General features: G+C 44.4%; 8 protein-coding genes across 8 annotated transcripts; 5 read left to right on the forward strand and 3 right to left on the reverse strand.

Moving 5' to 3' along the window:
• Window positions 1-585: 585 nt before the first annotated feature.
• Window positions 586-3,830, forward strand: I203_104311 (phosphoribosylaminoimidazolesuccinocarboxamide synthase; the record flags this gene model as incomplete). Its single annotated transcript, XM_065517509.1, has 11 exons — window positions 586-757; window positions 833-853; window positions 927-1,007; window positions 1,078-1,085; window positions 1,144-1,322; window positions 1,383-1,542; window positions 1,593-2,183; window positions 2,268-2,633; window positions 2,686-2,932; window positions 2,998-3,153; window positions 3,226-3,830. The coding sequence occupies 11 exons, from the start codon at window positions 586-588 to the stop codon at window positions 3,828-3,830; spliced, it is 2,586 nt and encodes an 861-aa protein (XP_065374327.1).
• Window positions 3,831-4,340: 510 nt separating this feature from the next.
• On the forward strand, window positions 4,341-5,144 carry I203_104312 (uncharacterized protein; the record flags this gene model as incomplete). The annotated part of the gene is made up of 1 exon (XM_019144096.1): window positions 4,341-5,144. One exon carries the CDS (start codon window positions 4,341-4,343, stop codon window positions 5,142-5,144), a length of 804 nt encoding a protein of 267 aa, XP_019007145.1.
• A 304-nt stretch (window positions 5,145-5,448) lies between these two features.
• On the reverse strand, window positions 5,449-6,614 carry I203_104313 (uncharacterized protein; the record flags this gene model as incomplete). The annotated part of the gene is made up of 4 exons (XM_019144095.1): window positions 5,449-5,480; window positions 5,561-5,774; window positions 5,905-6,164; window positions 6,284-6,614. The coding sequence occupies 4 exons, from the start codon at window positions 6,612-6,614 to the stop codon at window positions 5,449-5,451; spliced, it is 837 nt and encodes a 278-aa protein (XP_019007144.1).
• A 371-nt stretch (window positions 6,615-6,985) lies between these two features.
• Window positions 6,986-9,023, forward strand: I203_104314 (actin-2; the record flags this gene model as incomplete). Its single annotated transcript, XM_019144094.2, has 11 exons — window positions 6,986-7,008; window positions 7,077-7,107; window positions 7,182-7,246; window positions 7,389-7,587; window positions 7,794-7,918; window positions 8,011-8,323; window positions 8,387-8,467; window positions 8,525-8,618; window positions 8,702-8,787; window positions 8,845-8,898; window positions 8,961-9,023. 11 exons carry the CDS (start codon window positions 6,986-6,988, stop codon window positions 9,021-9,023), a joined length of 1,134 nt encoding a protein of 377 aa, XP_019007143.2.
• A 520-nt stretch (window positions 9,024-9,543) lies between these two features.
• I203_104315 (uncharacterized protein) lies at window positions 9,544-10,416 on the forward strand (the record flags this gene model as incomplete). The annotated part of the gene is made up of 4 exons (XM_019144093.1): window positions 9,544-9,692; window positions 9,792-9,946; window positions 10,012-10,063; window positions 10,311-10,416. The coding sequence occupies 4 exons, from the start codon at window positions 9,544-9,546 to the stop codon at window positions 10,414-10,416; spliced, it is 462 nt and encodes a 153-aa protein (XP_019007142.1).
• A 233-nt stretch (window positions 10,417-10,649) lies between these two features.
• I203_104316 (uncharacterized protein) lies at window positions 10,650-12,179 on the reverse strand (the record flags this gene model as incomplete). The annotated part of the gene is made up of 3 exons (XM_019144092.1): window positions 10,650-11,479; window positions 11,552-11,728; window positions 11,786-12,179. The coding sequence occupies 3 exons, from the start codon at window positions 12,177-12,179 to the stop codon at window positions 10,650-10,652; spliced, it is 1,401 nt and encodes a 466-aa protein (XP_019007141.1).
• A 2,636-nt stretch (window positions 12,180-14,815) lies between these two features.
• Window positions 14,816-16,363, forward strand: I203_104317 (uncharacterized protein; the record flags this gene model as incomplete). Its single annotated transcript, XM_019144091.1, has 4 exons — window positions 14,816-15,268; window positions 15,364-15,515; window positions 15,578-15,661; window positions 15,745-16,363. The coding sequence occupies 4 exons, from the start codon at window positions 14,816-14,818 to the stop codon at window positions 16,361-16,363; spliced, it is 1,308 nt and encodes a 435-aa protein (XP_019007140.1).
• Window positions 16,364-16,901: 538 nt separating this feature from the next.
• Window positions 16,902-19,114, reverse strand: I203_104318 (uncharacterized protein; the record flags this gene model as incomplete). Its single annotated transcript, XM_065517510.1, has 10 exons — window positions 16,902-17,157; window positions 17,244-17,492; window positions 17,568-17,692; window positions 17,763-17,826; window positions 17,890-18,130; window positions 18,182-18,248; window positions 18,323-18,370; window positions 18,450-18,597; window positions 18,659-18,698; window positions 18,775-19,114. 10 exons carry the CDS (start codon window positions 19,112-19,114, stop codon window positions 16,902-16,904), a joined length of 1,578 nt encoding a protein of 525 aa, XP_065374328.1.
• Window positions 19,115-19,449: the final 335 nt, after the last annotated feature.

Below are 19,449 nucleotides of genomic sequence, written 5' to 3' on the forward strand. Positions count from 1 at the left end.
AGGTGACAAAGAGACAAAAAAGAGAGATCTAACGATCTTTTTGATATTTTGATACAATGGATAAAAGAGATGATGAAGAGACAAAACACTAGCCTTTTTTTTTTTCGTTAACACAACAAAATATTTATACCTGTTGACAGGTTGGGTTGTACGTTATGCATTTTTTTTTCAAAGCCAATCCAATTCCCCAAGCTTGAGCCTGGGGCATAGGAAGTGCCGTATACACTTGAGAAAGGATTTGAGGGTCAATTTCATTAAACCAGCCTCGATCGTCTATCCAGAATTTCAATTGAAATTGGGATGCGGGTCGGATAAAAACGGATTTCCGCCCCGAAGAAACACGTTTTACAGCATGCCTACATGAAGGGCATCGCCCAGGCCAAGGAGTCCTGTAGCAGGCGCACGAAGATGCAATTCTTCTTTTTGGCACGCCTGCTGTATTTAGCTTGGGGCCTCACAAGTTGAGTCAAAAGTGCTAGAGTCAAGTCGTTATCTGAAATTTCAGATAATATCGATACAGGTATACCATAAACTATCTTCTCGAGCTTGCTCCAAAGCGTCATCATAAGCTGAACTTGTATCACAATGTCAGATCCAGCTTTCACCCAACAAGTAGCTGAGAAAGCTTCCACCATCGCTCTTTCTCCAGAGAAGGAAGCAGAGTACGAGAGGATCACCAGAAGTTTACAGGAATACACCGGTGGAGATATCATCAGGAAGGTATTAGCGGATGGAGAGACGGTGAGAGCGTATTGGGGTAGGTGTTCCACTTTGATCTCAAGGTCTCAGCATCTGCTAGCTCTGTGCTCGTAGCTAATATATATCGCACCAGGAACCGCTACTACCGGTAGACGTGAGTTCTCTCTCTGTAACTCCTCGATTGGATTGAATGGGAAGATGAAATGCTGATATCTGTTTTCATCTAGCTCACATTGCCTACTGCGTGCCTCTGGTGAAGATAGCAGACTTCTTGACGGCTGGTGTGCATGTAAAGATCCTCTTGGCAGGTGAGCTATCCTACCAGCAGTCCCAATTCTTGCATAGAAAGCTCACTCTTCACTTCTCGCACCATCACAGATGTACGTGTATTTCAATATCGTTGACAACTCTGTCCGACGCACCCTGACTGATTTTATACCACAGCTCCATGCCTTCCTTGACGCCTCGAAATCTACGCTTCAAACCGTTCAATACCGAGTGAAATACTATTCGATCCTCCTTAAAACTGTGTTCACGGTGCTTGGTGTGCCCATCGACAAACTTGAATTTGTGACCGGAACAAGCTACCAGTTGAAAGCGGATTACACTTTGGATGTTTACAAGTGAGTTCATTTCAGTACTGCAACTGACATCGTACTTGGCTGATGGATGAATTCTTGTAGATTCCACGCTCTCACCTCAACAAGGGAAGCTGAACATGCCGGAGCGGATGTAGTGAAGGAATCGGAATCACCTTTGATGAGCAGTCTCCTCTACCCTGGTCTTCAAGCATTAGATGAACAATATCTGGACGTACATATGCAGTTTGGTGGTGTAGATCAGGTCAGTCATGTCGATCTTAACTTCGAGACTAGCTGATTTTGGTCGTTCAGCGAAAAATCTTCATGTATGCTGCTCATTTTCTACCACGATTAGGCTACGCCAAACGAGCCCATTTGATGAACGCTATGGTACCTGGATTATCAGGAGGTAAAATGTCGGCATCCGATCCTAAATCTAAGATTGATTTCCTCGATACACCAGCAGACATCAAATCAAAGATCAAGGCTGCCTTATGTCCACCTGGAGAAGTAGAGAACAATGGTGTATTGGCGTTCATCAAAGCTGCATTGATACCTGTTCAAGCGTTGAGAAACGAACAAGCTTCAAACAAGGGTGAAAAAGCACCAGTGGGAGAAGGAAGTTTCGTCAGTGCTGGTGCGCCTGAAGGAACCTTGTTTAGTATCACTAGACCTGAAAAGTTCGGAGGGGATGTTCACTTCTCATCTTATGAGGAATTGGAAAAGGCTTATGTGGCTGAACAAGTTCATCCTGGAGATTTGAAAGGTGCTGTGACGGATGCTCTCATCAACCTCTTGGCCCCCATCAGAAAAGCCTTTGAGGAAGATCAAGAATGGCAAGAAGTTGAGAAATTGGCTTATCCTGACACGTCTGCTGCTCCAGCTGCTGCTGATAAGAAAGTCGTGAGTGTTTAATCTTTTCCTCCCTGTATACGTCATTTTTGTCATGTCAGTGAGACTTTTGGCTAATGAAAGTCGTTTATCCAGAAAAAGAAGGATGTTAGGAAATCGGCCCCAACTGAGGAAGAACGAGCAGCTTTACGAGCAGCGAAGGAAAAGGAGAAAGCCGAGAAAGCAGCTGCCAAAGCTACCGCTGAAGGAAACCCATTGAAGTCTGCCGACCTCCAGAAATCTTCGCAAGCCGCTGCCGAAGCCTCACCAGCTTCTACCGTCGCCAGTGGAAGCGGTTTGTCATCTACATCTTGTGTCACTTCGACCAATCTACCCAAACTCAAACTACTAGCGAAAGGAAAAGTGAGAGATATCTACGCCTTACCTGCGCCCGAAGACCAAGATAAGTTGTTGTTCGTCGCTACGGATAGAATGAGCGCTTTTGATATGATAATGAACAATGTAAGCTGGTTTTAGATTTATGGATACCCCAGCTGACATGTCGGAAATGTAGGGCATTCCATCAAAGGGCATCACGCTCACTACCCTCTCCTTATTCTGGTTTGACAAACTCAAACACATCATCCCCAATCATGTCCTTACGCCCTCCCCTGCGTCATGCCTCGCTTCGCCCGCGGATGCTTGGTCGGAATTCCCTAGATCGTTAGATGAATACAGAGATCAGTTAGAGGGTAGAAGTATGATTGTAAAGAAATGTGAGGTCGTCAAGATCGAAGCTATCGTCAGAGGTTATATCACAGGTGAGTAGAAGAATCTATCGGATCATCTTCTAGAAGCAATTAGAGCTGATCAGGTCATTGTATAGGTTCTGCCTGGTCTGAATACAAGAAATCTCAGACTGTCCATGGTATCTCTATGCCAGCAGGATTAGTCGAATCTCAAAAACTACCCAAACCACTGTTCACCCCTTCCACCAAGGCTGATCAAGGTGAACACGATGAGAACATCCATCCTGACAAAGGTGAGTGATATTGTGGATATGCCAGCCATTGACTGATGGAGAATGATCTGACAATGTTTTCAACCGATACAGTGAAAGATATCTGTGGACCTGAACTTGCCGAACAGATTGAAAAAGTTGCGATACAGCTTTACACTGAGGCTTCAGAATACGCTTTGGAAAGAGGATTGATCTTGGCTGATACCAAATTCGAATTTGGTCTATTACCTGATCACTCTTCTCCAAACAAAACACAACTTATATTGATAGATGAGGTCCTTACGCCTGATTCATCGAGATATTGGTCTTCTTCTGAATACGTCCAAGGCAAACCGCAAGCTTCGTTCGATAAGCAATATCTTAGAGATTGGCTCATCAAAGAAGGTCTTAAAGCGAAAGAAGATGTAACTTTGCCTTTGCATGTCGTTAATGAGACCAAGAAGAAATATGAGGAAGCGAGAGATAGAGTGATGGGTTTAGGTGAATTTGGGAAACATGGCAAGATTGGCGTCAAAGCTGGAGATGAAGATGTGGGGTTGCAGACTGATCAAGTCGAAGATGCGATTCAAGCAGAAGCCAGAGATAAGGTGACGAGTGGGAAACATGGTAAAATTGGAGTGAAAGCTGGAGATGAGGATTTGGCGTTGCAGACTGATCAAGTGGAGGATGCGATCCAGTCAGAGGCTAGGAAGTTGTAGATGAGAGCAGAGTTGATTTGGGCTCTGCGTTTGTATAGGTATATATAGATAGAGTAGATACTGAGTGAGATGGATCGATTCTTTTGCATGTGCTGGAGACTCTCCCCTCTCGTAGAGATAGCAAGAGCGAGGCTTTACAGCGTTTTCAATATTCTCTTCAAGTGGTGTGTGTGCCTTGGAGTATCCTCGATGCGATGGGCTCGAAATTAAAGTGGAGGTTGTTCAGTTTACTCGTTCTTTGCTCCTTTTGCAGAGCATCATTCTGTTGTCCATATAATTCCATCCTCATCCTATATCATAGACTGATCAAGCCGAAAGCGAGAGTCCGAAAGGAATCGTCAGTTGCAGCCTTCCGCTGGATCAACGAGCTACCAAAAGTGTCTTAAGAAACTCAAGTCATCTGTTTTATACACTCCTTCGTAGTCCACTTTGTTGTCGAAGTTCAATACATCGTTATCTTTTCCCCTCTCTCTCTATCTCTGCTACCACTTTCGATATATACAGATCAAGATGGGTGAAAATACAACAGAAAGAGGATGGATGAAAATTGGTCATGGTGATTCAATCGCCTATAAACAACAGCTCAATCAATGGGAATTCAACCAAAGTATCTTAAGTCAACATCACGAAAATTACGGTCTACCTTCAAATCTAGAAGAATTGGATGAAGATCAACTTGATATACTGAAAGATCTAATATCACATTCTTCTTCTTCTTCTTCTTCAGCATCTTCCACTCAAGTCTCAGTAAGCAGTATCAAACCTGTCAGTCCGATATTTGAAGAAGTATTACATATAGATTTATTCATCAAAGAATGTCCGATAACATGCAAGAATTTCAAACATTTACTTCTTGGCGATAAAGGAATATCTAAAATATCCAATAAACCACTACATTACAAGAACGTAAGGATACACCGACTTGTAAAGGATTTTATAATACAGGGAGGAGATATCACTCGAAATGATGGATCGGGAGGAGAATCCATATATGGACCGAAATTCAATGATGAGAAACCGGGATTGAAGAAGCAGTTTGGATATGGTACGATAGCTATGGCCAGTGGAAGCAGTAAGAATTCAAATTCAAGTCAATTCTTCATATGTCTCATACCGAATATTCAAGATGGAGATACTAAAGAGGAGAAAGAGAGGAAGAAGAAGCAATTCGGCAAGTTGGATGGGAAGTATGTGGTATTCGGACAAGTTAGTAAAGAAAGTTTGGGGTTGTTAGCTAAATTGAATGCGTTAGAGGTTAAAGATGGAGGGGATGGGTTAGAAGGGTGTTGGATAGATGATTGTGGGATTGTATAGTGCGGAAGATGAGAATGAATCAGATGATTGAAAGAAGGCATGATACATGATGATAGCGGTATATGGACAATACTTTATATACAATTGCATGGAATTACATTGTGTCTTCTGATACATGTTATACGATACGGGGCTACCCTTAGTCCCATTCTACATTCTGCCTAGATCGAAATTAATGGCTGTCGATCAAATTTAACAGTAAGGTAACCCAAGACTGCTTCTTCGTTCATATGGGACTGATCCTGATGTCGTGAACTGTACTTTATCGATAGTGGGCTGTATTTGTACTAGACTTGGATATACTTTACAGCTTGGTAGCGAAGAACCAGGTGTCCACTATATGATAACCAAGATCATCAACTACATCAGCAAACCTTACCGTGTTATTACGTTACGCCTTCATGCTGACAACTCACAATCATAGTTGTTATCACCCGAACCACGACTCATATCTACACTACTGACCAGCTCGAACCCTACACTTTCCATGGCCGATAACAAGGTACAGACCAACAATCTAGCTTCTACCACTTGATCACCGCTTGATGTCCACCAGGGATTACCACGAAGTTTCACCTGAGTCGCACCTGGTTCTTTCTCAATTTGAGCTTGGATTCCTAGTGGCCAAGTCTGCGTCGTGGGGTAAAGGCATAATTAGTTTCGTGTTCCTCCTTTATTGACAGATTATCCATGGGGGAGTCAAAGATAAACTGGTACTTCATACTGGGAAACAAGTAAGGTAGAGTAGGTTTCATCTCACCTGGACGGCCCTCAGGAACGCATCTCTCACTCTTCCATCAGGAGGGTCTATAATCCTAATCTTGTCACTCTCGTTGAAACTGATTGAGAAGTAGTACTTCTGACGGGGTTGGACAGAATGTAAAATCAATGTATCTTTGTCGAAAGATTTCTTGGTTAGGTCGCATGACATGTGTATATCCCATCCTATAGCTGAGAGAGCATGGAGGATGTGACACATCAATCGACGGGAGTAGATCGCTTCCGCACCTTGGCCGTACCCTGTGGGTGTGCAAACAAGTATGAGTATCATAATTGAACATAATATGACTGAAAAAAAGTCAAGAGTTGATTTGACTTTGTCATCCAGTACTCGTGAGCAGGAACGATATATCACTCACAAGGATTCCCACTCAACTTCCATTCCCATCCTTTATAGTACGCCTCACTCTTCTGGATACCAGCCATCCATACCCTCCTGATGGCCTCCTCCACTGCAGGTACCGCATTCTGGGGTAGTCCTATCAACCTCACTCGATCTGTTCGACCGAGATGAAGACATCCATATAGATGCGGGAAATGAGGTGGCGGCTCGTTGGAAAAGGTAGTCGGTGGTGGGCCGGGGACCGGGAATGACGAAGGGGTTTTGGATTCGTTGTATGTTGGAGGAGGGGGAGGAACAGGGTCGTTGTTGGAAGAAGATGATGAGAGGAATTCAGAGAGCTTGCCCATTGTGGGGAGAGACGAGTATAGGATTGGCCTGTATGATGTGAATAGGGAGTCGAGAAGGGTATGGACGGGACATGTATATATATATATACAGTACATCCTCATTCTCATGATCAATCGCTATCATCGCTATCAGGGTGCCTGGGAACAAGCATAATGATTCGGAATGTTATATGTCACACCCACATAGCACACCATGATTCACCACACCACGCGACGCGCCCGACAAGTGACAAGTTACAAGTCACAAGTGAGCTTGGACGATCACCTTCACATCTGTATTTTGAGCTTTCAAGTCCTTCTTCCTCAGCCAAGCAGATTCGTAGACATCGGCCAGGACAAGGAGCAAGAAGCAAGGAGAGAAACGAGTGAAGATGGCGACCGAATTTGACGATGTGTGAGCTAAATAGTACCCTCCCTCCCTTGCCCGGCGGTCAAGCTGACAATGTCGTCCTTCATATCCAGGTTGACAAATCAGCCTGTTGTGATTGACAATGTGAGCTAGTATTGACTCTCGATTGGTCGAGACGAGTACGGTAGCTGATATTGCGCTTCAATGTTATGACATAGGGGTCGGGTACGATCAAAGCTGGTTTTGCAGGTGAAGAGCAGCCGTCATGTTATATACCTTCGTTGTGAGTTGATCCATGATCTAGTAGAGGCAAGCTGCTCTGTATCTCGACTTGAATTTTCATATGGGCAACCATGATATAATTAAAACCTCTCACCATCCATTATCTCGCCAGTATATGAGTGCTGATATCTCATTTGACGCAGCGTCGGTCGTCCGAAACATCCCCGAGTGATGGCAGGTGCGATACAGGATAACCTATTTATAGGAAGACGAGCGCAGGAATTGAGAGGATTACTGAAGATAAAATATCCTATGGAACATGGTGTGGTGACTGATTGGGATGATATGGAGAGGATATGGGGTTGGGTCTATGGGGAGGGTCTGAAAGCCTTAAGTGAAGAGGTGAGTTAACGTTCGATTGCACTGCTGCTATGTGCTGGGGATCAAGCCGAGAGAGTGGAATGATCAGATATGACCAGAAAGATTCCGTAAGAGAACCGAGGCAAGCTTCATCTGCTGGTATCAAATTTATGGACAATCATTTGAGTCGACTGAGCAGCAGTAACGGTTTGATTGACTTTGCTGACGTATGTCGATACCTTTTCTAGCACCCAGTTCTTCTTACCGAAGCACCCCTCAATCCACGACAGAATCGAGATGTAGCTGCTCAGATATTCTTTGAGACGTTCAACGTACCGGCGTTCTTCACGAGTGTGCAGGCTGTCCTATCATTGTGAGCTAGAGTGTTTCCACTGATCGAAGCGGGAGCTTGTATCTTTGGTATCAAATCCATAAACCCGCGACTGACAATCCGTTCTCGCATAGATACTCTTCAGGCCGTACGACAGGTATTGTCCTAGATTCAGGAGACGGGGTTACCCATGCCGTACCGGTATTCGAAGGATTCTCGATGCCACATGCGATACGACGAATAGACATAGCAGGAAGGGACATGACGGATCATCTACAGCTGTTGCTGAGGAAATCAGGATATTACTTACATACGTCTGCGGAGAAAGAGGTGGTCAGGACAATCAAGGAGAAGACTTGTTACCTCGCTATCAACCCTGCTAAAGAGGAGAAGGATCAGTCGGGAGCATGGGAGGAATTCAGGTTACCTGATGGAAAGGTTATACAGGTTAGTCATTATAAGCTAATTGTCTGTTCACATCGAGATGCAGCCAGCTGATAGAGTCTATAGCTCGGTGTGGAGAGGTTTTTGGCTCCTGAGATTCTGTTCAACCCAGAACTGATTGGTCAAGAATATCCTGGTGTACATCAGGTAAGCTAGCGGATGTATGGATTCCTCAGACATTTCAAAGCTGATCTGTCGTCATAGGTCATTGTGGATTCTATAAATAGGACGGACCTGGATTTGAGGAAATCGCTCTTTAGTAATATCGTATTATCAGGTGGATCGACGTTGTGTACAGGTTTGTTATTTGGATCTGCCTCGCTACCGACTTACATGTAGCCTACCAAAAGGACCAGACAAGCTGATAGACTGTCATGGCAGGTTTCGGAGATAGGTTGTTGAATGAAGTCAAGAAATTGGCTTTGAAAGATGTCAAATTGAAGATATATGCTCCACCAGAAAGAAAGGTTAGTTATGTTAACAGTCCCATGCCTGCAGGAAAACACTGACATGAATGTTTGTAGTACTCGACATGGATAGGAGGTAGTATCTTAGCTGGATTGAGTACATTCAAGAAGGTGAGTCAAATGAGACTGCTGTATCAGACGCGGACCAGCTGACAATGAACTGCATCTTATAGATGTGGGTATCGGCCGATGAGTATAAAGAGGATCCCGATATCATACATAAGAAGCCGTTTTAGGGTGTGGAGGTAGAGTGGTAACTGAGTACAGTAACGAGTTGATATCCATTATGACTTATGATGACCATGTATTACCTTATACCACGATGAGGCATGGATGGCAATCGCATAAATCGCTGGGCTGAAGAGGCGTCAGTCAATGTAGCAACCAAGCGATTGAGATGAATTGTGGCACCTCCCCTGCATTCAAATGGTTTCTCAAAACCAAACCAGTCAATATACCAATAGCTCGGATTAGCATCCAGCCAGTCATTTGACGGAATAATATGTTCTATGTACGTCTCCTCAGGTGGGTCGACAAGCTATATAAGCTTCTCAGGTTTACAATTGTGAGAATCTCTTTTCCCCCAACAATCAACCAGACAACAATACAGCTACTTCATTCTTAGTTTTTCTTCTTCTTCTTTTTCTTTCTATTTCGCCTTTTCAATTCATTATCTTCATTTTCGCTCATTCTCGTTATCAATTCCTTGTTACTTCATTTCTTCGAATCGAAAACTCAATTTACCAATTTACCAAGATGTTCTCTTCCAAAATCACTTTCTTCGCCGTCCTCTCTCTTGCCTCGATGGTCTTGGGTGCACCTGTCGCTTCGCCCGATGGAGGTTCAGCTTATACTGGCGTAGGTGGTCAGGCTAGTGGAGGTAGTGTACAGAGAATCTCAGAGGGGTGAGTCAAATTCTCAATCACTTAAATCATCTGGATCCATCAGCACCCTGGTCTCGAATGTTTGGTTTTGACCTATTTTGTGTGTATCGATGGACTCAGTGGTCTGCTTAATCTCGATATCCTCAATATCGGATCGGACAACGCTGGATCAGGTGGATCTGCCGATTCTGGTTCGGCACTTGGAGGAGCGGGTGGTGCAGGTTGTACGTTGGGTGATTTGCTGAGTGGCGGTAATGGTGGTTCAGCGTATACAGGTTAGTCTCATTGATACATGTGCAGTATACATACAGCAGGATGCTAATTTTGATGGAAATCGTAGGTGCAGGTGGTCAAGCCAATGGTGGAAATGTTGTTGAACAATCTTATGGAGGGTGAGTTGTCGTCTAACTCTAATATCACAACTGGACAACTTCAATGCTGATCTGATATTGCATACTATTTTTAAATGTAACATCATGATAATTCTACAAACACAACAACCCATCACGTATAACAAACAACACTTCCCTTGGAAAACCTCCTCTCTTACTCGGGTCTTACACCATCATTATAACATACAACCAAAATACAAACAACAATCAATGTCCATAATCAAAACGAAATCTTGAAATACCGTAGTCTAATCAATTTACACGCCCTCAATATCGGATCAGGAAACGCAGGAAATGGAGGATCAGCCAATTCTGGTTCTGCCGCTGGTGGTAATTCCGGTTGTTTCCTTTAAACTTTGCTTCCTTTCCTTTCTTGACACGTTGAGGGAATAGATAGACTACGATAGGTTGGGTTTTCGTTTTCGTTCTCATTTTTTTTTTCTCTGTTCTTGTCTGATTTAGATAACGGCTATCATTTTCTAGATATCTTCGATATGAATCCGTTCATTTTGTCCTGTTGCGGATATATGCTTGGAACAGGTACAGCTGATCTGATTTTTGTGAATCGGTCATCTAAATTGTGATTCTAACATAACTGCTGATTCCTTTCTCTCCTTTTCATATCTTCGATCGATACTCCTGATATCCTACGATTTGAATCTCCCATTATCTTTAGGCAGTCTCTTCCGAACGTGTTATAAGAGGACCTCCCAAGACTGGCGGTTAAGTGAGACTCGGAAGTTCTTCTAGCTGAACTGAGAGGAGTCCGAAATGGTGAATCTACCATGAACCTACTTGCTATGGGTGATTCAGGTGGTGGCAGCTGTCTAGTGGTGGATGAAGAAATGGCGTTGGCCGTGGCAGGTCTTCGGGGGATGGAAGTGGGGGGAGCAGAATAGTCCGATATGTTTATCCGGCTCGGGGTAGACATCTTATAATTTGGTGAGAACAAGTCACCTGGAGAAGGTAATGATGGTTTTCGATCATCGTAACTGAGCGGTGTGGGTGTACCTAGCAAATATGGTGAAGGTAGATAAGATGACCTGGGAGTTGGCAGATGTACATCCGTTTCATCCGTCTTGTCACTATTGCTGATCATACTAGGTGAGGTGGTCCCAGCGGAAAACACAGAAGGTGAAAGTGATTTACTAGGTTTTGTCTTGATTGTCAACTTGTTCTTATTCGCTGGTGTAGCTCTTTCTCTTTTGGTAGATGATTTAGGAGGTTTGACGACATCTACGAAATGTTGAGCGATTAATGGTGGAGTACAAGCTGTTCTCAAATCGAGATTTTCAGGTAAGCCAATCAATCGATTGAGACATTTTGGGAAATTCCATTCTGCTCCCAAGGTGTATACGGTTGGAGAAACCTCGTCGTCATTGTTCTTCCCTTCTTCGGTCGTTAGGAGGTCTCTCACTGATGATGTGAAACGAAACTGATCAGCCACTTCATCACTCAAAGTCCTAGTAAAACGTGGTTCAGACTTACGCTGCTTGCTAAGCTCCTTTCTACCCTTCAACACCTGTGCGTGAGATGAGATGAGTTTTCTTGAACAGCCTTCTCCCGTGGCCATCGTGACTACCTTTGCGATTATCTCATTCCGTCCACATGGCTTTCCAAAGAGAGGTAACTTCTGTCTACCAACAGGTGGGATGGCCACAACGCCTATATTCACCCATTATCAGTCAGGTTGACGAGCTGATTTATTGTGTTTATACTCACAAGTAAGATAGACGAACTCCTTTCTTGGTGGCCATCTTTCAGCAGCACCACCAGCGGTACCATTCGTACTTCCGCTGACAACACTCTCTACGCTACTCTCTTTCTTCCTCTTTATCGCGTGTTTATCTTCGTCTTCTTCACCATTGGAGGACGTCAAAGACCTCTTTCGAGATTCTAACGATGGGCTGGAAGTACCAAACTTGATTCTGGCCAATATCTCCGCTGTCGCTAGATCATCTTCCGTCGACGAGACTGGTGAATCGAGTGGGGGAGAGGGTAGATTGATATTTTGGCTTGTTGGGAAGTAAAAGGACGGTTGTATCTCCACGGTCGACTTCCAAACTTGATTGAAAGCTTCTTCTACTATTATAGGGGATCCTGTCCAGGCTGCCATTGTGGCGTGATATATATGTTTGAAAGTAAACGAATAACTGTAGATGAATGTATGTGGGTTTTTCGAAAGGGGGAGGAAAGTCTATGACCTCTATATCCCCAATTAGGGTCTATTGGAGCAGAGAAGAAGGAGAGCTCTAGTTATAGCCACTGGAAGAATCCGCGCCATCAAGATATGAAGGGGAACGACAGAGGGACACAATAAGAATGCAGAGTATAACTATGATAGGGCAAGGTAGTGCACAACAGGCGAGGTAGGATCAAACCAAGTAAACTAAGATAATTGGCTGGTATGTTTTCGAGAGAGACAAGGTGAAGGAAGCAAAGGAAAGGAATGGTGAATGACGATGGGAAGAGAGATCTACACTGAATGTGGAGTGTGACTCCCTAGGAACCGAGAAGGAGGTTTACTGGAATCCGGAGTCTGAGTATTGTTGTAAGCTACTGAGTTGCTCGTATTCTAATTTTGCTGATGCAACGGCAATGAGGGAGCCGAATATTGATGGTACCGCCGTGCAGTACAAAGTGAGGCTGGATTGAAATTTGTTTCGGCGTCGTTTCGTATCTATCTCGAACTCCTGTTTTCCTTATGTATGATCCTATCTAAGACACCCTATTCTAATTCTACACACGCACGGGTACTGAAATCTTGAGGATATGCAAAAGGAAAAATCTTTATTGGAAGATGAGGGTGGAAGAATCGTGCGATTGTGTCTTCTTGACTGCCTCAACTGATTTATATCATGACCATATCCTCTCGAATATTGTGTGGATCAGGAATGAGAATAAAAATATCCAGGAGACAAACAAGTAAACAAGTCCTCAAGACATGTGATTGATCTTCTTTTATTTCAATTTGAATCGTTTCTGTGTTTTGAGGTGATTACTGTAATCGCACGAAAAGAAATCTGAATAGAAGAAATGTTCAAGAAAGATCTTTCGATATGGAGCAAGTTGCTGACGATGGATGTAGCGACTGTCAGATTGATCTTATTGGACGGTCTGTTAGTCAATGGTGTCTGGGAGGAGTGGGGGACACAGACGGGGGGATTAGTCATACTATGTGCTCCTGCACATTCAAAACTGATTCCAGCAAATCAAATAGAGTTAAATATGAACCAGATGCCGTTCCGGCATGACTCATATGGTCGCGACCAACATGGGGTGTTTATGTAGACTCTCAACCCTTAAGTTTAGATTTTAGCTCTGAGATCCCTCATCTATCAGCGTGCGTCATATCTATGTTAGGAAGGAATTCCACCAGATATCCCGTCCTTACGAATATCTTACGGTGTAATACAGAGAAACATCTCCCTCCTCTGGAGTTATTCATTTCGGTTTTTTTTTTTTTTCAATTTAACGAATCTATGGGGAACTTTCTGAATGGGTGGCGAAATGAAACGGAGAATTCGAGAACAACATCAGACAGCCACATGTTCCCCTCAGAAGGAATGTAAATGTTACTCTCCCTCTCTCTCATATCCCATGGCGCGATGTCACGATGCGGGAGATGAACAAGGTATGGCTGAGACAGGGGCGACACATGGGTAGCGCATCCCCTTTTTGACAGAGAGGGAACTTCCACTTGATCATCTGATTCAGGGGATGTCTACAAGGAGTCACTCAGGATACTGAATTCGCTGGAATAGGCACCGTAAATTATGAAACCCACGACGGCAAGAGTCGTTCTTCACATTTTGGTAATTCTATTGAAATGGGATGCAGGCCGGATTCCTCCGGAATGAATAAAAGATTGGTGATCGTCAACACGTAGTCACGTCCATAGCATGGACATGAGATCAGTCAATTGATTATTCACTACTTTCCTATCTGACTGACCTTCGAATACAAAGCTAAATATGCATCACGATGATCCGCAAAAGTAAGTTAAGTATGTTTAGCAAAGCAAATCAGAGATAAACATGTTGCTGGTGTATTTACCTTCCAGACAGAGAACGTAAACAGAGGATAAACGATGTCTCGGAGGATGACTGACAGGACTGTTTGAGATTCACTCGGAGAGATAGAATTCCAAATACAAAATACATGTCGCGAAGACATGAGCTTTTAAAGCGGTGGTGTCAGCTCTGTCAACCTCTCTCTGTCTCCTTGCTTTCCTCTCTTCGATGCATGCTCACATGGTCATGAGATGGGATGGCAGTGCGGTCAATCCATGCGGGATGCGTGCTGTGTGAGAGTGCCTTGTCTCAGTCAATGGTGATATCCTATAGCCAATTGACCAATAAAGCTTGTGAAGTCCATTGAGGGGAGTTCATCGTTACCAAGCTGTATCAAATCATCCTTGACAGTCTGTCTTCCCACGAATGAGCGCTACACCTAACACTGCGTTGCCCTGCCTGCCCCTTCATGAAGGAGAAGCCAAAGCGTGATGCATGCGTCGAATGAAAGAGGCTGAGGTTGAAAAGGACGGAAATGATATGACTCCATACCACCTCCACCACCCGCATTCGCGTCGATGCCGACTAAAGGACCGATTTGACATGCACTCTACTTCCTCATTCCTCCCTCGTTCATCACTTGCCTCTCGCATCACTACCTGACCATCACTATCAACCTAATCAATAGAGCTCACAGCCAACTAACATATTCATTTGCACCAGTACGAAGCCTGACAACATGTCATCATCGAACCCACTTGATCCCACCAACCTACTCAAGCTCATCCCTCAACTCCTGCCCAGATCCACCTCATCTCCACTACCTCATCCGACCGACTCAGTCGCAATCCTAGTACATGCTATCCACATAGCTCTGAGGTTCAGGCTAGTCCAATCTTCCACGGCCACAGCGAGCACTAGTACGAGCACCTCTGGACCATCCTCTTCTGCGGCGGCAGGGGAGGAAGCAGTATCAGGGGAGGACGTAGACGATGGTGCGTCCGAGACTACCACAGCAGTCGATGCCGAGGAGAACGAGTCTCCGCCTCAGGAGGGTGTTTTACAAGAAGGATGGAACGCAAGAGGTGAGGATAGCTATAGCTTCCTATATAGGCATGAACAGTCTTCGTTGGCGTTTAGGACACGGATTGGGAGGATGGGAAATAGAGTTCAGGTTGACGCTATGGCTGAGGTGAGTAAGGTGTCCAATACAAGTTCATTGACTCCTATGATTTAGGTGTTGTTGATCACAGATGAGCTAATATGATGTGACCTTCATACTCATAGGATGGTCAACCGCATAATCTTTCGATAGTCCTTTCTGACCTCGTGGACTCGTCGAGATTCCCCATACCGAGCTCCGCGACCTCTTCTTCCCATACTGATCCGACTAGTGCCGACGAACTGGCTAAGATTTGGGGATACAAGTCAATCACCAGGTATGTTCAATCTTGTGATAAATACATTCTCGTAGAGCTAACGATGCCAAACGGCCGTATAGCAACAAAGATCTCGTTGAGAAATACAAAACAAGCGTTATAGCCAGATTAATACCAGGACTACACATTCCAGGATACGAAGAATCGTATGTTTCCCCATCACCCATCCTTCCTCACTATATTCTGTGAAGCGGATGTATTATTGACATATCCACGCCATTTTATCTAGTCGATCAACCGGATCTGATCCTCCCAATCCCCCGCCTTCAGGACAATCCAGTCACGCTCCTCCCGCAAGACCCCAACCCCCAACCAACCCTTTAATCGACCCTCTTCGTGATCCCCATCCCAGCAATCCCGCTTCAGTAGGTAGAAGAGATCTCGACCCTCTAGCTTCGTTCCTGCCTCCTGGGTCGTTCAATCCCAACAGAGACGGCGGAGGGATGTTGGTAGATTTCAATCACCCACTATTCGACAGAAGACGTCAAGGATTGGATCCCGACTTTTCCGGTCCGGGTGGGTTCATTCAGCCTCCTGGAAGCAGGTGGGACCCTGTCGGACCTTCATCCTCAGGAGGGAATGGCAGATTCCCGGGACCTGGTGGGAATCCCTTGGGAGGTATGGGCGTGGGAGATGATAGATGGGGAGACGAACTTCCCCCTCCGGGTGAGTTTGGACCTGACCTAGGTAGATTTGGCGGACAGGGAAATAGGAGAGGTGGACCGGGTAGTGGGCCGGGGGGCTTCGGTGGGCTGGGAGGTCTGGGTGGTGGAAGGGGTGGCGGTGGTGGTGGTGGTGGGTTTGGAGGAGGTGGTGGATTCGGTGGAGGAGGAAGCATGTTCATGTGATTTCGATCGTGGATTAAGAGAGTGGAGCACAATCATGATAGACATGTACCTGAAGTCTAGATGAGATGCTTGGAGAGTGTATAGTACGCAGGGAGAACGAGATTGTATTTGAAAGATATCAAAAAAGGCAAGAAAGATAACTGGGGAAAGCGATATGACATGCCCCCTTATACATGAATGAGTACCGACATGACTTTGCTTGATTACTAATTGTAAGAGATTCTCTGGTAATTGTTTGACATATGTATTTTAGTTGTTGAATTGTATCACAGCTCAGATCGCGATAAGCTTATGGTGGTGTAAAATATGATGTAACGTTGCATTTGAGATATCAACAAAATTATAGAAGCGTAAATGTAAATTCATGGATATATTCGTGTTAGTGAGGCAAAGCAAAGCAATGAAGGAATATGACCAAGATGATGTTGTCCCATTCTTCCCGTTGTCAACTCTACTAGTATCACCCCTCTTTCTGCACGACGTTGTCATTCATTTCATTCCAATTCCAGTTGAATATGATTAAATGGCGACGAGTTGTTTATCCGATCCAACTTGAATTACCACCATGTGGCCTATAAGTAGCTTCAGCCAGTTTTATGTCCGAATCACTTCCTACGGGTGTTCTACCATATACTGCAGTGGGAGTTTCACCGTGTAAGAAATGTTGGGCAGTACGTCCAGGTGCGAGTTTTGTAGGACCAACTCGTGGTTTTCTCGAGGCGAGGAAAGCATATGGTCCCTTGGCTGTTGGTGGGATTGGTTCTTCGGTTAGAGTGGCTTCTTCTACCATTTGTCTATAGTTTGACACAAAACCAAGAATATCAGTATACTTCCAAGATACAGAAGTACATTGTCGAGGAGAGGCAAGTGGAGAGCTCACCTATTCTTTCTAGTCTTCTTGAATCTGAGATAGACCAAAACAGCAATCACCAAAGCTGCTACTACACCAACTACTATACCTGCTATGGCACCTCCACTCAATCCAGCTCCAGAGGCAGCTTTACCATTTGCTGTGTATACTCTCAAAGAATTCAAAGACCAATATGCTTCAGAGTATGCCGCCGGGTTGGATCGCACGAAAGTGGCACATGATCCGGGACATCCTGACGAGGCGTATGTTGCTCCAGCACTAATCATCAGCGTAACGAAGTGTCAGTCGAGCAATATAGTCCTAAGAATGTTAGCAAAAACCAGTTTGACTCACTAGTCACCGCAGAATGTCAAATCGAAGACTATCACATGATTATTGAAGTTATCTCGACATGGGACAGTCATATTGGCATTGGGTATACCCCAGTTAGCAACATTGGTTGTAGCTGTATTGGAATTCTGGTATAACTCATTCGTTGTCAGTAACATCATTCTTTATGTTTTAAACTCAAATAAATGCCAGACTCACCTTGACATCGTCTGGAACAGTTTGGGAATTTCGAGGCCAGAACCAAACGTAAATACCACCAGAGCTGCACACAAATACACCTCATCATCAGAGACCGTTCAACAGATACAAAAGGGAAATTACTTACTTTTCTAGATCTCTCCACATTGCATACCATCCACCACCCACACCATTAACCGGACCACCGTACGATCCATTCGTCACACCGGTCATCTTGACTCCACAACCGGTATTTCCAGAAAAGTAAGCTGAACATTGCCATTCCCCAATCTGACCGTTCATATACGTCTGGCCGTTCAGCGCACATGTATCAGAAGTGTGCAAGGCAGCGGCATTGTAGATCATTGGGTCGGGATTGGCGGACAAGCCTGTGGTGGCGTTGTATGCTGCTGAACCTGATAAGGGAAGTCCATTGGCACCTTCCAAGATATCGATCTCTCCGCCTTTGGGCCATCCGGATTTCGTCACTGTCCACCATGCTGGCCACTATAGTTCACCACAAAGCTTTGTTAGCGAGAATTTCGGAATTGAAGATGGGGATAGGTAGAGATGAAACTTACTGTCCCACATCCTACAGGCATATGATTGAGATCCAAGATATATACACCCTAATCGATAGATTCAAGATTCATCAGTTTGATCCCGTACAATTATGTCAGATGTAGGTAGGATGTATGTATAACTCACATCAGCATATTTGCTCTTGCTGCTAATCCTGATACTATCCCTTCCGCGACCGGTAGGTACGTTGGTAGAATCGGCAGCCATGTAAAACACATTATTGGCTTGTACATCTATCAAACCTGATTTCTGCGCATCCGATTTCGAGACGTAGCTAACAAGAGAATCTGTTCAGCTTCTAAAGTCATGAAACAGTGGGACAAGGGAATACTCACTTGACGTAACCTGAAGTCGGATCATCATCCGTGAAGTAATCTATACGTTGAACCCACAGAAAGATAATTAGCAGATGCTATATTTTGTAGATTGCAGAGAGTACAGATGGACTTACCAAAATCATTCATGAAATCCTCTCCAACATATTTCTTAGCCAACTTTAATGAGACTGTCGAAGAAGTCTCAGAAGCTCCCGTGGAACTTGTCGTCGAACTGGCAGTTGAGATTGAACTACTACTGATCGTACCGGTACTGGTACTTGCTACTTCAGAAGTGGTAGCGGAGCTTGTTGATGCTGAAGCCGAAGTTGAAGTTGTTGATATAGTTGATGAGACCACACCTGTATTTCCTGAATCTCTATCGCTCTCCCCATCGTTGTTATTATCATCTTGAGCGAGGGTTGACGTAGCCAGTAAGAGGGTGGTGATGGCTTTGAGTGATTTTGTTATGTACATCTTGTCCGAACGGATTGATCGAGTTCTTCCAGATGACTTGCTGGGATGGCGTGTTGTCCTGTCTTCTCGTTTTTACGAAGAATACGAAAAAGAATTAAAATGTCCTTAATGTCGGGAAAGAGAAGACAAGTGAGATTACGATCTGATTGTTTGCTGAGAGTTGACGTATTGGTCAAACGATATGATGTGTCTGCGTCTCAAAAGTTGTTGTCTATATTTCTAATGGTCTAATGTGCTGCTAATCAAGTTGACAAGTCATAGGTTAATACCAAGTTCGGATATGAACGTGAACATTGAAAATGAACGCATCGACGACCCACCTGCTGTCTAAAAGT

The sequence above is a fragment of the Kwoniella mangroviensis genome (genome assembly GCF_000507465.2).
Source record: "Kwoniella mangroviensis CBS 8507 chromosome 1 map unlocalized Ctg01, whole genome shotgun sequence".
Classification (NCBI taxonomy): domain Eukaryota; kingdom Fungi; phylum Basidiomycota; class Tremellomycetes; order Tremellales; family Cryptococcaceae; genus Kwoniella; species Kwoniella mangrovensis.